Consider the following 14,703-nt stretch of genomic DNA (forward strand, 5'->3'; position numbering starts at 1 on the left):
ATTTTAAGTCAACTCAAAAATATGTCGACATGACAAAAGTTATACGTTTCGAGATATGACATACCGATATTATACAAAACTCGAAGCAATTATTTTTGAAAATATTTTGATATTGAAATATTTCAAACTTAAGTCACTCTATCAGTTGTCGTTACCGTATTTTTATATCAATATGGCATATTAATTTTCATAATAAAATCATAACCTAATTTAATAAAAATGCCCTCTGATTGGTCGGATTACAATATTGTCTGTCTGTCAATCAGAAAACACAACTTATGATTAATTTATGCTAATCTCTGTTTAGGCGTTGGCTTTGTGAACAAATTTCAAAGTCTATTTTTAGGCGTTTTTATAATCTATGGTAACCAAATGGCAACAGTTTATCTGTTTGAAATATAAAAAAATAGAAAAATGGCCGGAGAAAGTTTGCGACAACAGTTATTTACGGTAATATTATATTTAAACAATATTTTAAAAGTATACCTTTAAAACCATTTTATATTTTATTCTTAATAAATCACACAGTAATTTAAAAAGGGCGGTTGTATTACAAGGTTACATTTCAATTCCACTTCTTATGCTTTAAGGCGTAACTTATTTACTTAACTGATTTATTTTGAATATCTGGATAACTTGTATTATTCACAGGAAATAAAGCCTCTTCTGAATTATAATACATTAATATCTTAACTAACCAGCTAGCATATAAGTAATTTATCTAACACATGTTTACAAATTGTACGGGAGATTTGAGTAGATGAAAAAAAAAACAATAAAAATCAAATTATTATATACAAATCGGGGCCTTACGGCTGATCTTATTATTTTATATAAATATTACAATGATACTTTAATGAATTGTTGTGACTTACCTCGTTTTCATGATCAGGTTTTACGGAAGAAGTGTTTTTTCAAGAAATTGTTATTATATAATTATACTCGGTATATAATATTCAGATATTGTTATAATATGTTGGAATTTCTATTACTTTTCGCCGCGATTTTTACATTTAATATGATTTTTAATGAGTTATTTCGTGTACAAATTTATTTACGTTCAACAAAACTTACAGGCTGTGTTTACAGGTATCATGACACGATGACACGAAGTTAGAAAATCAGCGATAATTTTTTTAACACACGCAAATCGAATAAATGATTATTACGAGTACAATTTTCAAATATTGATTTGATCATCTACAACCCAATCACTAAAATGGCGTAACACGAATCAATAAGTGTGTTACCTAAAATCAGTCGAATATTTCCAGAACTCCGAAATACTGTGCAGTAACAAATAGTTTCCGTGAAACACGAGTAAAGCTTAGTTAGGTACATAACGAGGTTACTTGAAAGCTGAAACATGAGTATATCGGTTCACTATCCTAGCGCAGAGGTAGAGTGAGATTGATTAGTACCCGACACGAAAAGAAATAGTTATAGCTAGTTGGATGAATACAAAATGTCTGAAGGTACCTCCATAAAAGGCAAATAGCGCTATAAGAATCCAAAACAACTATTTTCGTCATTATTTATAATCAATCTATCAAACGTTTGCCTATCAAAGATTTTTGACAATGATTGCCTGCGAGAAATTATTAAAATTCTATCTTTAATCGATATAGAAATTGGACAGATTGATTTATTAATATCGGGCCATAGAAAATCGAAGACTAGCCCAGAATTCCATCGGTCCATTTTCAATGCCCGATATCAGTGGATCCATACTAAGTTTCGGACATTTTCAATACACTTAAGGAGGTCAATTTCCGAGATATGACAAATAATGAACGATATCGACTTTTATTTGATAAGTAGGTTGTTTGACCTTACTCCTGATGTCTTCCACTTCAAGCCTATCTACAGATGTTTTTACCTCAAACTCCATTCCTTCATTCAGTAAATTATCTATTAAACTATTTCTTTCTGTGTAAGGGAACTACAATAATTAAAATATACGATCTCGTGCACCAGAAGATAATTTATAATTTCAGATGTTTTCTAATTAATTTCATATCATAATTTTAAAATAATATGAATATTAGTAATGATATCGAAAAATTATTTATATTTCCTATACAAAATTAGACATACCCGAATCTAAACATCTAATACATTACATTTAAATACATACAACGATACAATATTCAGCGTCCATATTATTTAAATAAACACACACATAAATACATATTAAATTATTATATTCATATATATTAAGAGGAGAGATATAGTTTAATAAATATCTTTTCTACACAACTGTATATTTGAAAAAAAAATGTATTACATATATGTATTATACTTTCTCAATTTATTTCACGAGTGCACATATAAATAAATAGACAACGCCACACAACAACACATAAGCCAATTGTATGGAAAAATATTTAAAATTTATAAAAAAATAATTTCTTAACTTGTACTCAGTCAACATTTTCAATCAATTCCGATAAATGATATACTTAACGAAATTTCTCGCGTTATTTGTAACATTATTTGAAGTGCGAATTTCGTACCTCATTGAATAATTAGGTCACAATAAAAAATAAATGACAATCGGAAAATCTCAGACACTCCTACACAATGACACTGATATACGACACTAGTGTCGACATTAGCGTCACTAGACTCACTAGTACTCACACATTAACATTTTTGCGTATAAAATAAATATACAGAGGCAATGTATACAGCTTTTAAAATCTCAAGGTCTTGGCTGTAGCAAACTTGCAACATTAAATATGTTTAATATTTTCCATAATATGAACCATTGTGACAATACAAAGAATCATTGACAGTTGGTCGTATCCACAGGATATATAATTATAAACATGCAAAATAACGTCCAGCTTCCGATTACACACTAAAAATAAACAATACGTTAATAAAATAAGTAAATAAACAAAATTCTCACATCACAATACATGGCAGTCACAATTTATGCGTATTATATACTGGTGGGGCCAATGGGTTCATGTGTCCCCTGCGATACTTGCATAAATAAAACTCAGAAACCTCAGTACCTCATGTGCCATAGCTTTATAAAGCTATCTTAGTTGCGATATTTAATATATTACGGGTTTTCACGGCATATTTAGTCTGAATTACCTTTACTGTAAATTAGTCAATAAAAGGCCTGAATTTATGCAGAAACGAGAAAAAAAAATATTTTCCAAAATAAAATACGAGACTAATAGCCGATCTGTGGTATATATAAAGGCTCTTACGCAGCTTATTTGGCACTCAAAAACAACAAATTAATGTACTTTCCCTCCAACGTCCAATCACTGAGCTTGCAATTACAGGCTTCCCATTGGCCGGTTTATTACTTTGGCTAAATATGTTTGAATATTAGGAAAATGATGCAGTGAAATGTATATACGATATTTTGAAAAAGACGTAATATTTTTTAAGTCTCATAGTCCATTGAAAAGTTACATTTGGAGGTGTAAAAGTCAGAGAACGCAATTTTATTTTTTGCATGTCATGGTTGCAAATATTTTTATACTAACCCCCCTTGATATTAAAAAAATAAAATTGCATTCTCGACTTTTCCACGTTAGAGCCAAAATATTGTTTTATTACAATGGATTATTGTTTTTTAAATTATTGAGATTGAATAAAAAAGGACGAGTCAAGTTAGTCAAAATTAAACCAACGTGACAATATCTTCCACATATCATACAAAAATAAATAGGTACAAAACATAATGTCCGTATAATGCTTGATATATGAATGTAAATATATTTTAAAAGCAGACTTTAAACTTTGGGGCAATTATTTTAGGTACTAACATACATTTTAGGTATAACATTATTTTAGAATTTCTATTTTGAGGTTAAAATTCATTGCGATTCTAAGTAGATTTTGTGACATTATATACATAGTGACATTATTGAAATACATAAAATTATATGCATGTACTTATTGAACTAATTTAAACAAATTATGTGTCACATTTTATAACTAAAGGTTTAAAAGAACTTGTAAAAAAATAACCAATTATTAATTTTATAGTTACTGTAATAAATAACTTTAAAATTAATAATTAAATAACGACACATATGATAATAGTATAAAATTCATACATTTCTCACAACTTTTTAGAATATCAGAAACATTATTAACACAAGGCAGTCTATGGTATGTACAAGAATTGCCCATTAAAGTTTGGGATCGAAATAGATAAGTTTAAAGTGGATATAATATAATATATACAATTTATTCCTGTAATGGACATATTTATTTTATGTAAAATGTAAATAGACTCTTTATATTAATGAGGTGGAGATATAAAACAACAACCAGAGCGGAGATATGAAACAAAAATTACCCTTTAAAATTTTTTTTCTTGAACTCTTGTAGAGACTTCCCGCTACTCGTCAAGAGATGGCGCTCCACGTTTCTGAATCACGCTATCGAAGTTTTCTAAACACCTTGTACTTGTACATATGCAAGCTCCGAAATTAGTCAATCGGAGTATGATCGCTCTCTGAGCATGATCCCGGCGGGAGATCTCTTTTAGCCAAAAACACAAGCTTTTGAACCGTTCATGTAGCCTTCACATCAAAATGACACTTGACATGTATACATCGCAAAGGTATCCTGCAGAACTATTTAGCACTGGATGCTGATATTAAATGGCCATAATGATCTGTAGTCATCAACCTATTGATGTTCACTGCTGGACTTGGGTGTCCTCACTGAGTGGACTATTATATATATACTAATAGGCAGGGCCAGATTTAGAGGTCTAGAGGCCTTGGGGCAACAAAGGAGTGGAGGCCCCCTGGCCCCAAATTTTTTTCCGAATAAATTGTACAATTTTTTCAGTTGAGTTTTTCAATAAATATTTTATTGTGAAACGCAGGTAGATTATAGGTAGGTATTTTTTTACTAGTGTTTACTAGTCTAGTTACTAAAAAAAAATCCGACGTCTCTTTTGTGGAGGCCCCGGGGCTGCCGCCCCGTTTGCCCTCCCTTAAATCCGGCCCTGCTAATAGGCCCATAGTTTACCGTCCTGGCTACACACATTTTTGTACAAGATTTTTTTATTAAATTAATTTCTGGTATAGGTTTCCCTCGCGATGTTTGCCTTCAATGTCATAGCAAGTGATATATAATTTTTAATATTCACATAACCTTGGAAAAACCAAAGATGATAGTCTGAGATTTGAACTCCGATCCTTGATTGAGAAGCCGAGTATAGACACACGAGTAACACATAAATTTTGAACAATTGTAATCTTATATGTATATCTTTTGTTTATATGGTAGCTCCACCCTAAACTATATCTATCAGATCCCTTATAATTAGCGACTGGTATGGATAATGTTACTACTACAATTTATCATCACTTAGCATTGGTTATACGTACGTAAGGTTACTTCTCACAGTCGGTTCGTTTGTCGTAGCTTGCTGGTGACGAAGCCTTCACACTTCATGTTGAGACATCTAGCTAGTGTTGACTTCCTGTAATTATATAAAAAAAAAACAATTATTCACAGGCTGTAGAATATAAGGAATATTTTTGTAATTCAATGGCAGAATTACCATTTAATATAATGTGTGTTGTATTGTTAAAAGGGTACATTTTTGAACTAATTATATAAATAACGCTTTCTGCGTTTTTTCTGTTCATTGACATTGACAAATTTTTATTAGAGACAGAGTTTATGTCCTTGTAGAGTCGAGACCAGAATAGTACGGTCTACCCTGTCCGTCGTAAGAGACGACTAAATGGGGTTTCCAGGGTAGAAAGACGGCATGTGTGGCCACATGCTGTCGTAAGCAAGCAAGATGGAGCGGGAGGATCGTAATTTGCGACTCCAGGGCAGAGATTGTGTTCCGTTGGAGGTCCCGGTGTCCTCCACGTTGCGCCGAGTAAGACCATTGGGGAGTCTTTAGTGGGTAACGTAGCCGGGCGTCACGCGGCCTCCTGCGCAGCGGCCGGGGACTCACCGCACTAGCTGGGCGGCGGCGGCTCGCAGCTGACGATGACCTGCACGACGTAGCCGGGCGTCACGCGGCCTCCTGCGCAGCGGCCGGGGACTCACCGCACTAGCTGGGCGGCGGCGGCTCGCAGCTGACGATGACCTGCACGACGTAGCCGGGCGTCACGCGGCCTCCTGCGCAGCGGCCGGGGACTCACCGCACTAGCTGGGCGGCGGCGGCTCGCAGCTGACGATGACCTGCACGACGTAGCCGGGCGTCACGCGGCCTCCTGCGCAGCGGCCGGGGACTCACCGCACTAGCTGGGCGGCGGCGGCTCGCAGCTGACGATGACCTGCACGACGTAGCCGGGCGTCACGCGCGCCTCCTCCACCAGCAGGCGGTCGCCGAGCAGCTTGCCGCCGTAGAACCAGCGCTGCCGCCACGCCTCGATGTTCTCCTGCGCCTGCAATACAAACAAACATATTTTTAATTCAACTACAGGCACCAGCACTACATTTATTTATTCTATGAATGTCATACTCTCATATTGCAGCGCCAATGCCACAGAATTAAGTAGACCACATTTATAACAGTAGTATTATGCGTTTTGGTATCCTGGACTCCTAGTTTGGAAGGAGTGCTAAGGGAGAGGAGTTTATATGAGGTAATCCAATTAAATCCTTACAACTATAGTCATTACAATTTAATAGGCCCATTTTCGACACGTATCCATCCTAATATCATTAAAGTTTTGACACCATTTATTATCAAAATAAATAAAAAAAACATTTTGAAAAAAGTGGAGTTGGCTGAAAAAGGATTAAAACCACTTACCTGTAACTTAGCCTTGCAATGTGCAATAGTGTGTCTAGCGCACACAGCTAACTCAACATCCTTGCAAGTGGTAGATAACCGTAGTCTGAGCACAGCAGCTGCTCCACCCTCAGCAGGCTCCGAGCACTCTGCCGGCGAGTCACGACCACTGGCCTCCTTAACCATGTTTATTGGTGCTGATAAACAGTAGATTGGCACCTGGAAATTATTAATTAAAGTATGAGCTTCCTCCGGAGGTATTCCCGGAGCGCTATCACATGGTCTTCTTCAAAAAAGGTGCAAAAAAGTTCTCATACAAAGCCAGCGATGAATTGGCGACTCCTCTGGTGTTGCAAATGTCCATAGGCGGCATTGACTACTTTCCATTAGTTAACACATCTGCCTAATCATTAGGTTAAACAATAAAAAATAAATGTTTAAGAAAATTATCAATACTTTTGTAATAGAATGCCAATGTCCAAGGTGTCTTTAAAGGGGTAGTATGTACGGCAGATTAACACCTTACAATTAGATTGCACATCATGCATACAATACATGTGAAATTCCAAATACCTTATTGAAAAGGTCAACAATGTATTTTCATTGTTCTTAGTTAATTACAGCTCCTTTTTGGTGTCTTTTCATTTCATTATATAATTATGTTTTATACTCAGATCAGATATTCAGATCTAGGGCAATTATGGTAAATTATTGAGTAGCATCACAATGGTATTTTTAACAACACTTTATTTTATAACACTGCTTATTTATTATAATTGAGTAATTCAAAAAAGGACACTTCAGCAAGTTTGTAAATATGTTACCTGATATCTTGTTCCCCATTCATCATAGCACTCAGTGAGATACCCATTGGGCACCGACACACTGGCTCCATCCAGGATAGCCTGCGCTAACTGGAAGTCCATGGCCTCGGCAGCCACGGCGGCCGCTCTGAGCGCGTCCCAAATCTCCTTTCGGCCCTCGAAGGCCGGCGCCGTGTCCCAAAACTCGTCCCTTTTACTCCGCAATTGTCCTTCCGTCAGTGGCACATCAGATTTCCACCTTATCGTCTCATGGCACAACGACTGATTCTTCCTCAGCCCTCCTAAAATAAATCGACAAAGAGTTAATCGTCCACTCACATTCGCCTGGTATCCACGGCGACAGAACACCTACCGGAATTAGGCCGCGACACCGTCCCCGAAGACTCATCGATGGGCCCGCTTCTACTCCTAGTTATTCCTATGCAACCGCCCATCCTGATCACATTCTACGATCACCCAATTAGTGGATATTTACAAAAAAATATTAACAAATAACATTTTATCGCCTGTCCGCTCCTGTCAAAAGATAGCTGTACATGTTTCGTTTCTGGTTTTGGTTGTGGTTGGTATTAGTATGAAAACGTCATTGTGGATATAAAGAAAATGTTATATAAATGTTTTAATTGTAAAAATACATTTCATGAAATAATTTCAGTAACTACAACATTCTTTTTACAATTTGTAAAACTATAGTATGCAATGCAGTGCAAAATGAAACGTAATTTTTGCTAGAAAAAAAGGATAAAGAATAACGCTTGGAGGATTATAAAATATAGGCCTTGTCTTTCCACTAAACATAAACGAACGTTAGACCAATAAAAGCTCAAAATGAGCGTCATATTGCCTATTTCATTTGCGCCCAATACATTTTAAATAGAAATTAATAATTTAGACGCAACAAAAAATCAATTTTGGACATAGTAAAAAAATGTATAACTATTTCTAATATAATATCGTTTCATTGACCATCTACGTTTCATAAAAAATTAAGAATGGCGATACGATATTTTTTCAATACACAGTGGCTTTACGGTTCTGTGAATTCTTTACTTTATTATAATAATTTAAAAATGATACATATAATACATGTCAACATGTTATGTCAAAATTATGGCTGACAGTCTGACAATTCAAAATTATCAACTTTATTAATTTATTTATTTAGCGAAGATATATTTGACTATTCGATTATATTGTAATTATATTTTATAAAGATTTAGTAATAGTGTCGTTAAAATAATATATAGATGATACTTAGTTATTGATGATAATACATATTATTTGTGTTGAAGTGTAGATGCAACGAAAATGCCGAAAGACGGTTTTTGCATAAATGACTATAAAGTAAACACTGTAAGTAATGTTTATCTCTCTCTTAAGTCACTAATTAAATGTTGGTTTGAGTAATACAGTTATCATAAATACACCTATCAATTGTATATTTCGAAATCCTATTAACAATTCATAACATCATTACAGCACTGATAATTTTTATAGAAGTTCAATTTTTACAAGAAATCGTTATTATTCTAACGATGAAATTATTATACACCATTTGTGGTATACTTTATTTTTCAGGCAGAGCCTACAGCCTATTATGTATCAGAGTTTTTATCTGATAGTGAAGAAAGCAATATCTTGTCAAATATTTATGCTGCTCCGAAGCCAAAATGGACGCAATTATCGAACAGGAGGCTTCAGAACTGGGGTGGAATACCCCACAACAAGGGGATGATAGCTGACACCATACCACCATGGCTTGATACATATTTGAATAGAATACATGGACTAAACTTAATGGGGGGTAATAAACCTAACCATGTGTTGGTCAATGAGTACTTATCTGGCCAGGGTATCCTGCCCCATCTCGATGGTTCGCTGTTCTACCCAACAATAACAACTATTTCTGTTGGTTCTCACATTGTTTTAAAGTTCCTAGAACCTTCAAGTGAAGAAAATATGTCTTTAAAGCCAGTTTTTTCATTCTTATTGGAACCAAGGAGCTTATTAGTTCTACAAGACAAACTTTTCAGTCATTACCTACATTGTATAGAAGAGATACATGAAGATTTTCTAGATGATTCTATATTAAATTTACATATGTGTTCCAATAGTTATGTTAAAGATACAACCCTGAAAAGGAATACCAGAGTGTCACTAACGATCAGACATGTACCAAAAACAACTACATTTAAAATTAATATTGGAAATAAAAGATGATATGGATATTCTCTTTTATTAAATCCTCAATTACCTAAAAACTAGTGAATGTCAAATTCACAAAATAATGTATTAAATTTTGCTATGGGTATTGATCTTAAGAAAGTCCTCAAATTTTATAAAATAGTGAAGAAGATTATGTAAATGGTGATATTTATATATGAAAAGTAGAGAGCTATGTAAACTATTAAATTTCAATTTTTATTATCACTATAAAATTGATTCATTAGTACTTACAAATAAAAATTGTATCATCCATTCATTTCTTAGAATGTACTTTGATACCAGACTATGACTGTAATTAAATTTACAACAATTATGATAGGTTGTATTAATCTTATTCTACATTTAAAATTTAACATCTATAACATTTAAATTATCAAAATCTAGTAGGCTTTTGATCATGTATAGAGATTGATTTTATTGTGTATTTTTTATAATGGGTTTATCTAAATTAATTTGTTTAAAAAAAGTTTTACAATTAGGCATAAATTTTGGTAGAGCATCAGTATCAAGTAGAAATTACAGCGATGATCATCATGGTGCTAATGCCTGTGGGGGGCATGAAGGAGCCACAGGAGGGAGTCAGGTCACATCTGATGGAAGCAAGGTAATATAGAATAGAATAATTTATTTACATTGAATGGGTACATGATCAGAATGTTACAAAATGTAGGTCTTCTTATTCTGCTAACAATATGGTAGCATGCAAATGAAATAGTTGTCATAAAAATATACAATTATAAAGAAAAAATGAATAGAATCGGTTGCATAGAAAGTCATTTATATTATAAAAATTGTTCAATAATAAATGTGTCCTTAATTTAGATTTGAAAATATTAGACAATTCCTTCTTAGTGTCATCCGTTAAGTATATATTTTATATATTTTAACATACTTTCCATAAGAATTTCGCTGGAGCAAAGACATATGTTGTGGTTTGTCGAGTACTAGACGGTATTATGTATTTTGTAATGTTACTGTGGTTATATCTATGTAATTGCAATTTCAGCTTGTGTATAGCTTGCCTGTGTCCGCTCCACAGTATGTGCTCTAATAATCTTGGTGCTTTTTTAAGCAAAATATTTAAAAAAATTCAATAGCGTGATTCATAATACTCCTGGCGCCATCTTTTGAAGAGTTGAGGAAAGTCATCAGTTTCCTGTAATCACCAGTAACATTTTAATCACAAAATAGCGCAGTTTAGTATTTATTTTGACACTATTCAATCATAAAATTCCAATAGAAGACTTTATTGAAGTGAATGTTTATTATTACAGAAAGGTTTGGTGTTAGGCGTGTATGAGGAGAAAGGCAAGTTAGAACTATCGCCAGCTGCTCAGGAATTGGACCAGAAGAGTGAAGGGAAGATCTCTCGACATTTGAATGAGTAGGTATTCAATTTGTAAAGGGTGGCTACTGCTAGGCTAAGTCGGCATTTCATATGACAAGTTGTTAATATTTATCTATTAGACCATGATCTGTAATATAATTAATGATTTCCATACAGATTAGGATTCATGCCAAAAAAACTTTTACCCCTAAAATTAAGTCAGAACTTACTACTAAGTAAATAAAACAGTCATAACGTTTACTAACTTAGTTAAATCAACTTAGCAACAACGTCTTTAGGACTTCATTCCTATTTTTCAGTCAATAACAGATGTATATGTGTGGCAGCAATATCTCACCTTTGTGGCTTGCTACTCCTTTGAAGTATAGTCCGCGCCAAGCTGCTAGTCCACTCTGAAGTTGTTCCGAGCAGGTGTAGTCATACAATTTGCTATGGCTATACATTCATTTCTATATTCAGAGCGGACTGGTAGTTTTACGCGGATTATACCTATCTCATGTTACTTAAAAATTTTAAATATAAATATATTTTTTTCTTTCCTCAGATTGTCTTGCGAAATGCATCTGGGCAAGGCTTTTGCGGTGACGGACGTGGTGCCGGAGTACAGCGTGGTGGCGCTGGCGTCCATGGGCCCCAAGGACGCGGGATACAATAAGCTGGAGGAACTCGATGAGGCTAGGGTATTGGCGACTATTGGATAAAAATCTTAATGATGGTTTAGTATAAGGAGTTCCATTGATAAGTAAGCTTGCAGAAGTTGTGTTAATCAATCAAACATCTTTATTTGCCAAAATAAGGTACAAAAACTATATATTTGGTTTTTACAAGCTTAAAAATGTTTATAGCCATGAAATAACCATTTCTTTTGTAAATTTTTAGGTTGCATTTGGGCAGAACTAACCTGTGTTTATTCCTAACAGGTCTACATGAGGTCTTATGTATAGCAAATAATCTATGTGTATAGCTATATTTTCTAAGTACCTATTATCTTGAATCCGAACAGTAGGCACTTTAACTAAAGTGTGTAACTATCTATTGTGACAATATGCTTGCTTGAGTATATTGCAACGACCCCCCCTTACTCTTTCCGTAATGTTTTCCTTAAGTTTAAACGCATTTTATTATTCCTTAAGATGAATACACTACTACTGCTTGTAGAAGTAGCATTTCACTACGAATATCAATCTAATTAATCTATTAATTATGTGTGACTAGCTGACCCGGCAAATTTCGTACCGCCTCAGAATCTATTTATGAAATATATTTCATATTTACTCAACTTTAAAACCTTCCCTGGCCTTCCACAAATAATTTAAAATTAGCTAAATCGATCCAGCGATTCTCGAGTTTTAGCGAGAGTAACGAACAGGAATTAAATTTTATATATATAGATTTTTCAACATCCCATTGCCTAGTTTGATGGAGTTTTATTTCTTAAGCGCGACTCATATCCAGTCATATTTCAATACTGAGTTAATAGTGAGGTACAGTTAATGTCTACTCAGAAGTACAATAGAAGTATCCACAGGAAAACGTTCGTTGGGGTGTGGGCGCGGGGGTGTCTTTGTTACGCGCGCGCGGCTGCGGACACATCGACGTGGACGGCGCTTCCATACCAGATGCTGCTGCTGAGGCCGCACACCTCGCTGCTTGGAGGTACATATCTCCATTACAAAATCTTGGATAAGTGAACTCTGCTAAAAAATTACTTTCTCCTCTCCAAAATAGATGAAAATATATATATTATTTATAGGGATATTTATATTATTTAAAGGGAACATTTTGCCGTCCCTATTAAACCCAATTTCCTCATTTTGCCGCATGGCTCGAGTTACTGCGATATTCTCGAATTATATATGGTATGGTAATTATATGTTAATTTTTTTCTGTAGTCGTGGTCGACCCTTACAAAATAGTGTACTTACTAATTAATTATGTGTAGCTGTAGGTACTAATAAAATGCGTCTATCTTCAAAATCTTAAAGGTTTACAAGGTTCTTAAAGGTTTACTTAAAGGTGTACGGGAATCTTCCGTCTCGAACCAAGAAAAGACTTTCAAACTTATCGTTTTCGGGTAACCCAAAAATCTTCAGAATACAACAATTAAAACATCAACATTATGTTCTCAGTTTCTCCGAGTTCAAGTCAGTACAGCAGCCCGCAGCGGATCTGGCGCTGTATGGGAAGGACGATGCCGAGCAGTGGGCGGAGGGCACAATACTAGGAGGCGCACAGAACTGGGCACGCTATTTGTCCGACATGCCCGCTAACAGGATGACGCCCGTCGACTTGGCACAGGTCATCATACGCAATATTTTTTGATTATTAAAGCCATATTAAACATTAAATCTTATTATATGAGAAAATTGTAAAAAAAATATTGTTGCCCCAAAATAGTTCGATAAAAATGATGCTTAGGAAATTTTGCCGCCCCTTAAATATACCGTCTGATGCGTAATTAAAAATTTGCCGCGGGCCGCCAAATGAATATCTTGACGGAAAACTTGGAAAACCTTATGTACAGTGGCGGACTAAGGTCTTCGGAGGCCCGGGGCGAAAAGTTGAATGGAGGCCCCCAGTTTAATAAGTTCGCCTGTGATTCGGCCACCTTTTGTTTTTTGTCTTGACTGATGCACATTTCATAGATTATTTAGTTCTGACGACCTTTTTGTTTGGAGACTCCCTAGGATCGGAGGCCCGGGGCAGACCGCCCCTTGTGCCCCCCCTCCCCCTTAAGCCTAGATTAACTAGAGTCCAATTTGCCAATGTATTGCAGGCGGCCCTAGACACACTATGCCCGCTGGGTATATCTGTAACGGTGCGGGATCTTGCATGGTTGCGAGCTCAGAACATGGAAGGCGTGTTGACCGTATCGCGAGGGTCGTGCGAGACGCCCGTGCTGCTCGAGTGCCACTACCACGCCGCTGACACGCAACCCGTGTTGCTTGCTGCTAAGGGAGTCACGTTCGATAGGTTAGTTATACGTAGTGTATCTTAGTTTTCACAACCAATGTAGTCATCGTTAAAATTTACCGACACGTAAAACGTACTAGTTAAGTTCTGTTTAGCTAATAACATGTCTCAAATTTGGCGATTGTTGTACACTCCAGTAAGTGGCATGCATACTGGCCTATATCTTGTGTATGTTATTTATATGAATGTTTGTATGTTATGCTGTTGTTGTGTCTAAAATAAATAAATAGCTAGGTTTTTCAACATTTATTGGCATGTGAGGCGTTTCAGCTAGGTTTTGCTGAAGCCAACTTGAACATTCACTTTTCTCGTAACAGTTCATCTACAAGCATCTAATGAGGTGTACTAGTTATTTTTTCGGAAGATTGATTTATACACAGATCGATACATAATTATAAAAAATATGTTTTAGCGGTGGGCTGTGCCTGAAGCCGGCTCCACTTATGGAAGAAAATCGTGGCAGCATGGCCGGTGCTGCTGTTACTCTCGCTGCTCTTAAAGCACTAGCGGAACTTAAGGTTTATATTTCTCAACTCAATATTTTCATGTAAGAATTTTATATAGAACCCATGTACAAATGCATA

General features: G+C 35.4%; 3 protein-coding genes across 3 annotated transcripts; 2 read left to right on the top strand and 1 right to left on the bottom strand.

Moving 5' to 3' along the window:
• Positions 1 to 5,223: 5,223 nt before the first annotated feature.
• Positions 5,224 to 8,128, bottom strand: LOC140745080 (ubiquitin domain-containing protein 2). The gene is made up of 5 exons (XM_073076848.1): positions 7,925 to 8,128; positions 7,573 to 7,853; positions 6,770 to 6,967; positions 6,248 to 6,398; positions 5,224 to 5,473 (listed from the first exon to the last, which is right to left on the bottom strand). Exons 1-4 carry the CDS (start codon positions 8,004 to 8,006, stop codon positions 6,252 to 6,254), a joined length of 708 nt encoding a protein of 235 aa, XP_072932949.1. The 5' UTR covers positions 8,007 to 8,128; the 3' UTR covers positions 5,224 to 5,473; positions 6,248 to 6,251.
• A 571-nt stretch (positions 8,129 to 8,699) lies between these two features.
• Positions 8,700 to 9,798, top strand: LOC140745082 (alpha-ketoglutarate-dependent dioxygenase alkB homolog 6). Its single transcript, XM_073076851.1, has 2 exons — positions 8,700 to 8,925; positions 9,151 to 9,798. The coding sequence occupies exons 1-2, from the start codon at positions 8,881 to 8,883 to the stop codon at positions 9,790 to 9,792; spliced, it is 687 nt and encodes a 228-aa protein (XP_072932952.1). The 5' UTR covers positions 8,700 to 8,880; the 3' UTR covers positions 9,793 to 9,798.
• Positions 9,799 to 10,174: 376 nt separating this feature from the next.
• LOC140745081 (cytosol aminopeptidase) lies at positions 10,175 to 14,685 on the top strand. The gene is made up of 7 exons (XM_073076850.1): positions 10,175 to 10,402; positions 11,073 to 11,182; positions 11,691 to 11,826; positions 12,675 to 12,802; positions 13,276 to 13,444; positions 13,923 to 14,119; positions 14,532 to 14,685. Exons 1-7 carry the CDS (start codon positions 10,232 to 10,234, stop codon positions 14,668 to 14,670), a joined length of 1,050 nt encoding a protein of 349 aa, XP_072932951.1. The 5' UTR covers positions 10,175 to 10,231; the 3' UTR covers positions 14,671 to 14,685.
• The last annotated feature ends 18 nt before the right edge of the window (positions 14,686 to 14,703 follow it).

Source organism: Epargyreus clarus, unplaced genomic scaffold, assembly GCF_041222505.1.
Source record: "Epargyreus clarus isolate Ecla_fem2 unplaced genomic scaffold, WU_Ecla_fem_2.2 ptg000009l, whole genome shotgun sequence".
Classification (NCBI taxonomy): Eukaryota; Metazoa; Arthropoda; class Insecta; order Lepidoptera; family Hesperiidae; genus Epargyreus; species Epargyreus clarus.

Bases quoted from the DNA above. Each gene is read 5' to 3' on its own strand.
- LOC140745081 (XM_073076850.1), top strand. From the start codon at position 10,232: ATGGGTTTATCTAAATTAATTTGTTTAAAAAAAGTTTTACAATTAGGC. The intron at 10,403-11,072 runs GTAATATAGAAT...TTATTATTACAG, and splicing joins TCACATCTGATGGAAGCAAG to AAAGGTTTGGTGTTAGGCGT. The intron at 11,183-11,690 runs GTAGGTATTCAA...TTCTTTCCTCAG, and splicing joins ATCTCTCGACATTTGAATGA to ATTGTCTTGCGAAATGCATC.
- LOC140745080 (XM_073076848.1), bottom strand. From the start codon at position 8,006: ATGGGCGGTTGCATAGGAATAACTAGGAGTAGAAGCGGGCCCATCGAT. The intron at 7,854-7,924 runs GTAGGTGTTCTG...GATTTATTTTAG, and splicing joins GGTGTCGCGGCCTAATTCCG to GAGGGCTGAGGAAGAATCAG. The intron at 6,968-7,572 runs GTAACATATTTA...AATAATTTCCAG, and splicing joins AATGGGGAACAAGATATCAG to GTGCCAATCTACTGTTTATC.
- LOC140745082 (XM_073076851.1), top strand. From the start codon at position 8,881: ATGCCGAAAGACGGTTTTTGCATAAATGACTATAAAGTAAACACT. The intron at 8,926-9,150 runs GTAAGTAATGTT...TTTATTTTTCAG, and splicing joins ATGACTATAAAGTAAACACT to GCAGAGCCTACAGCCTATTA.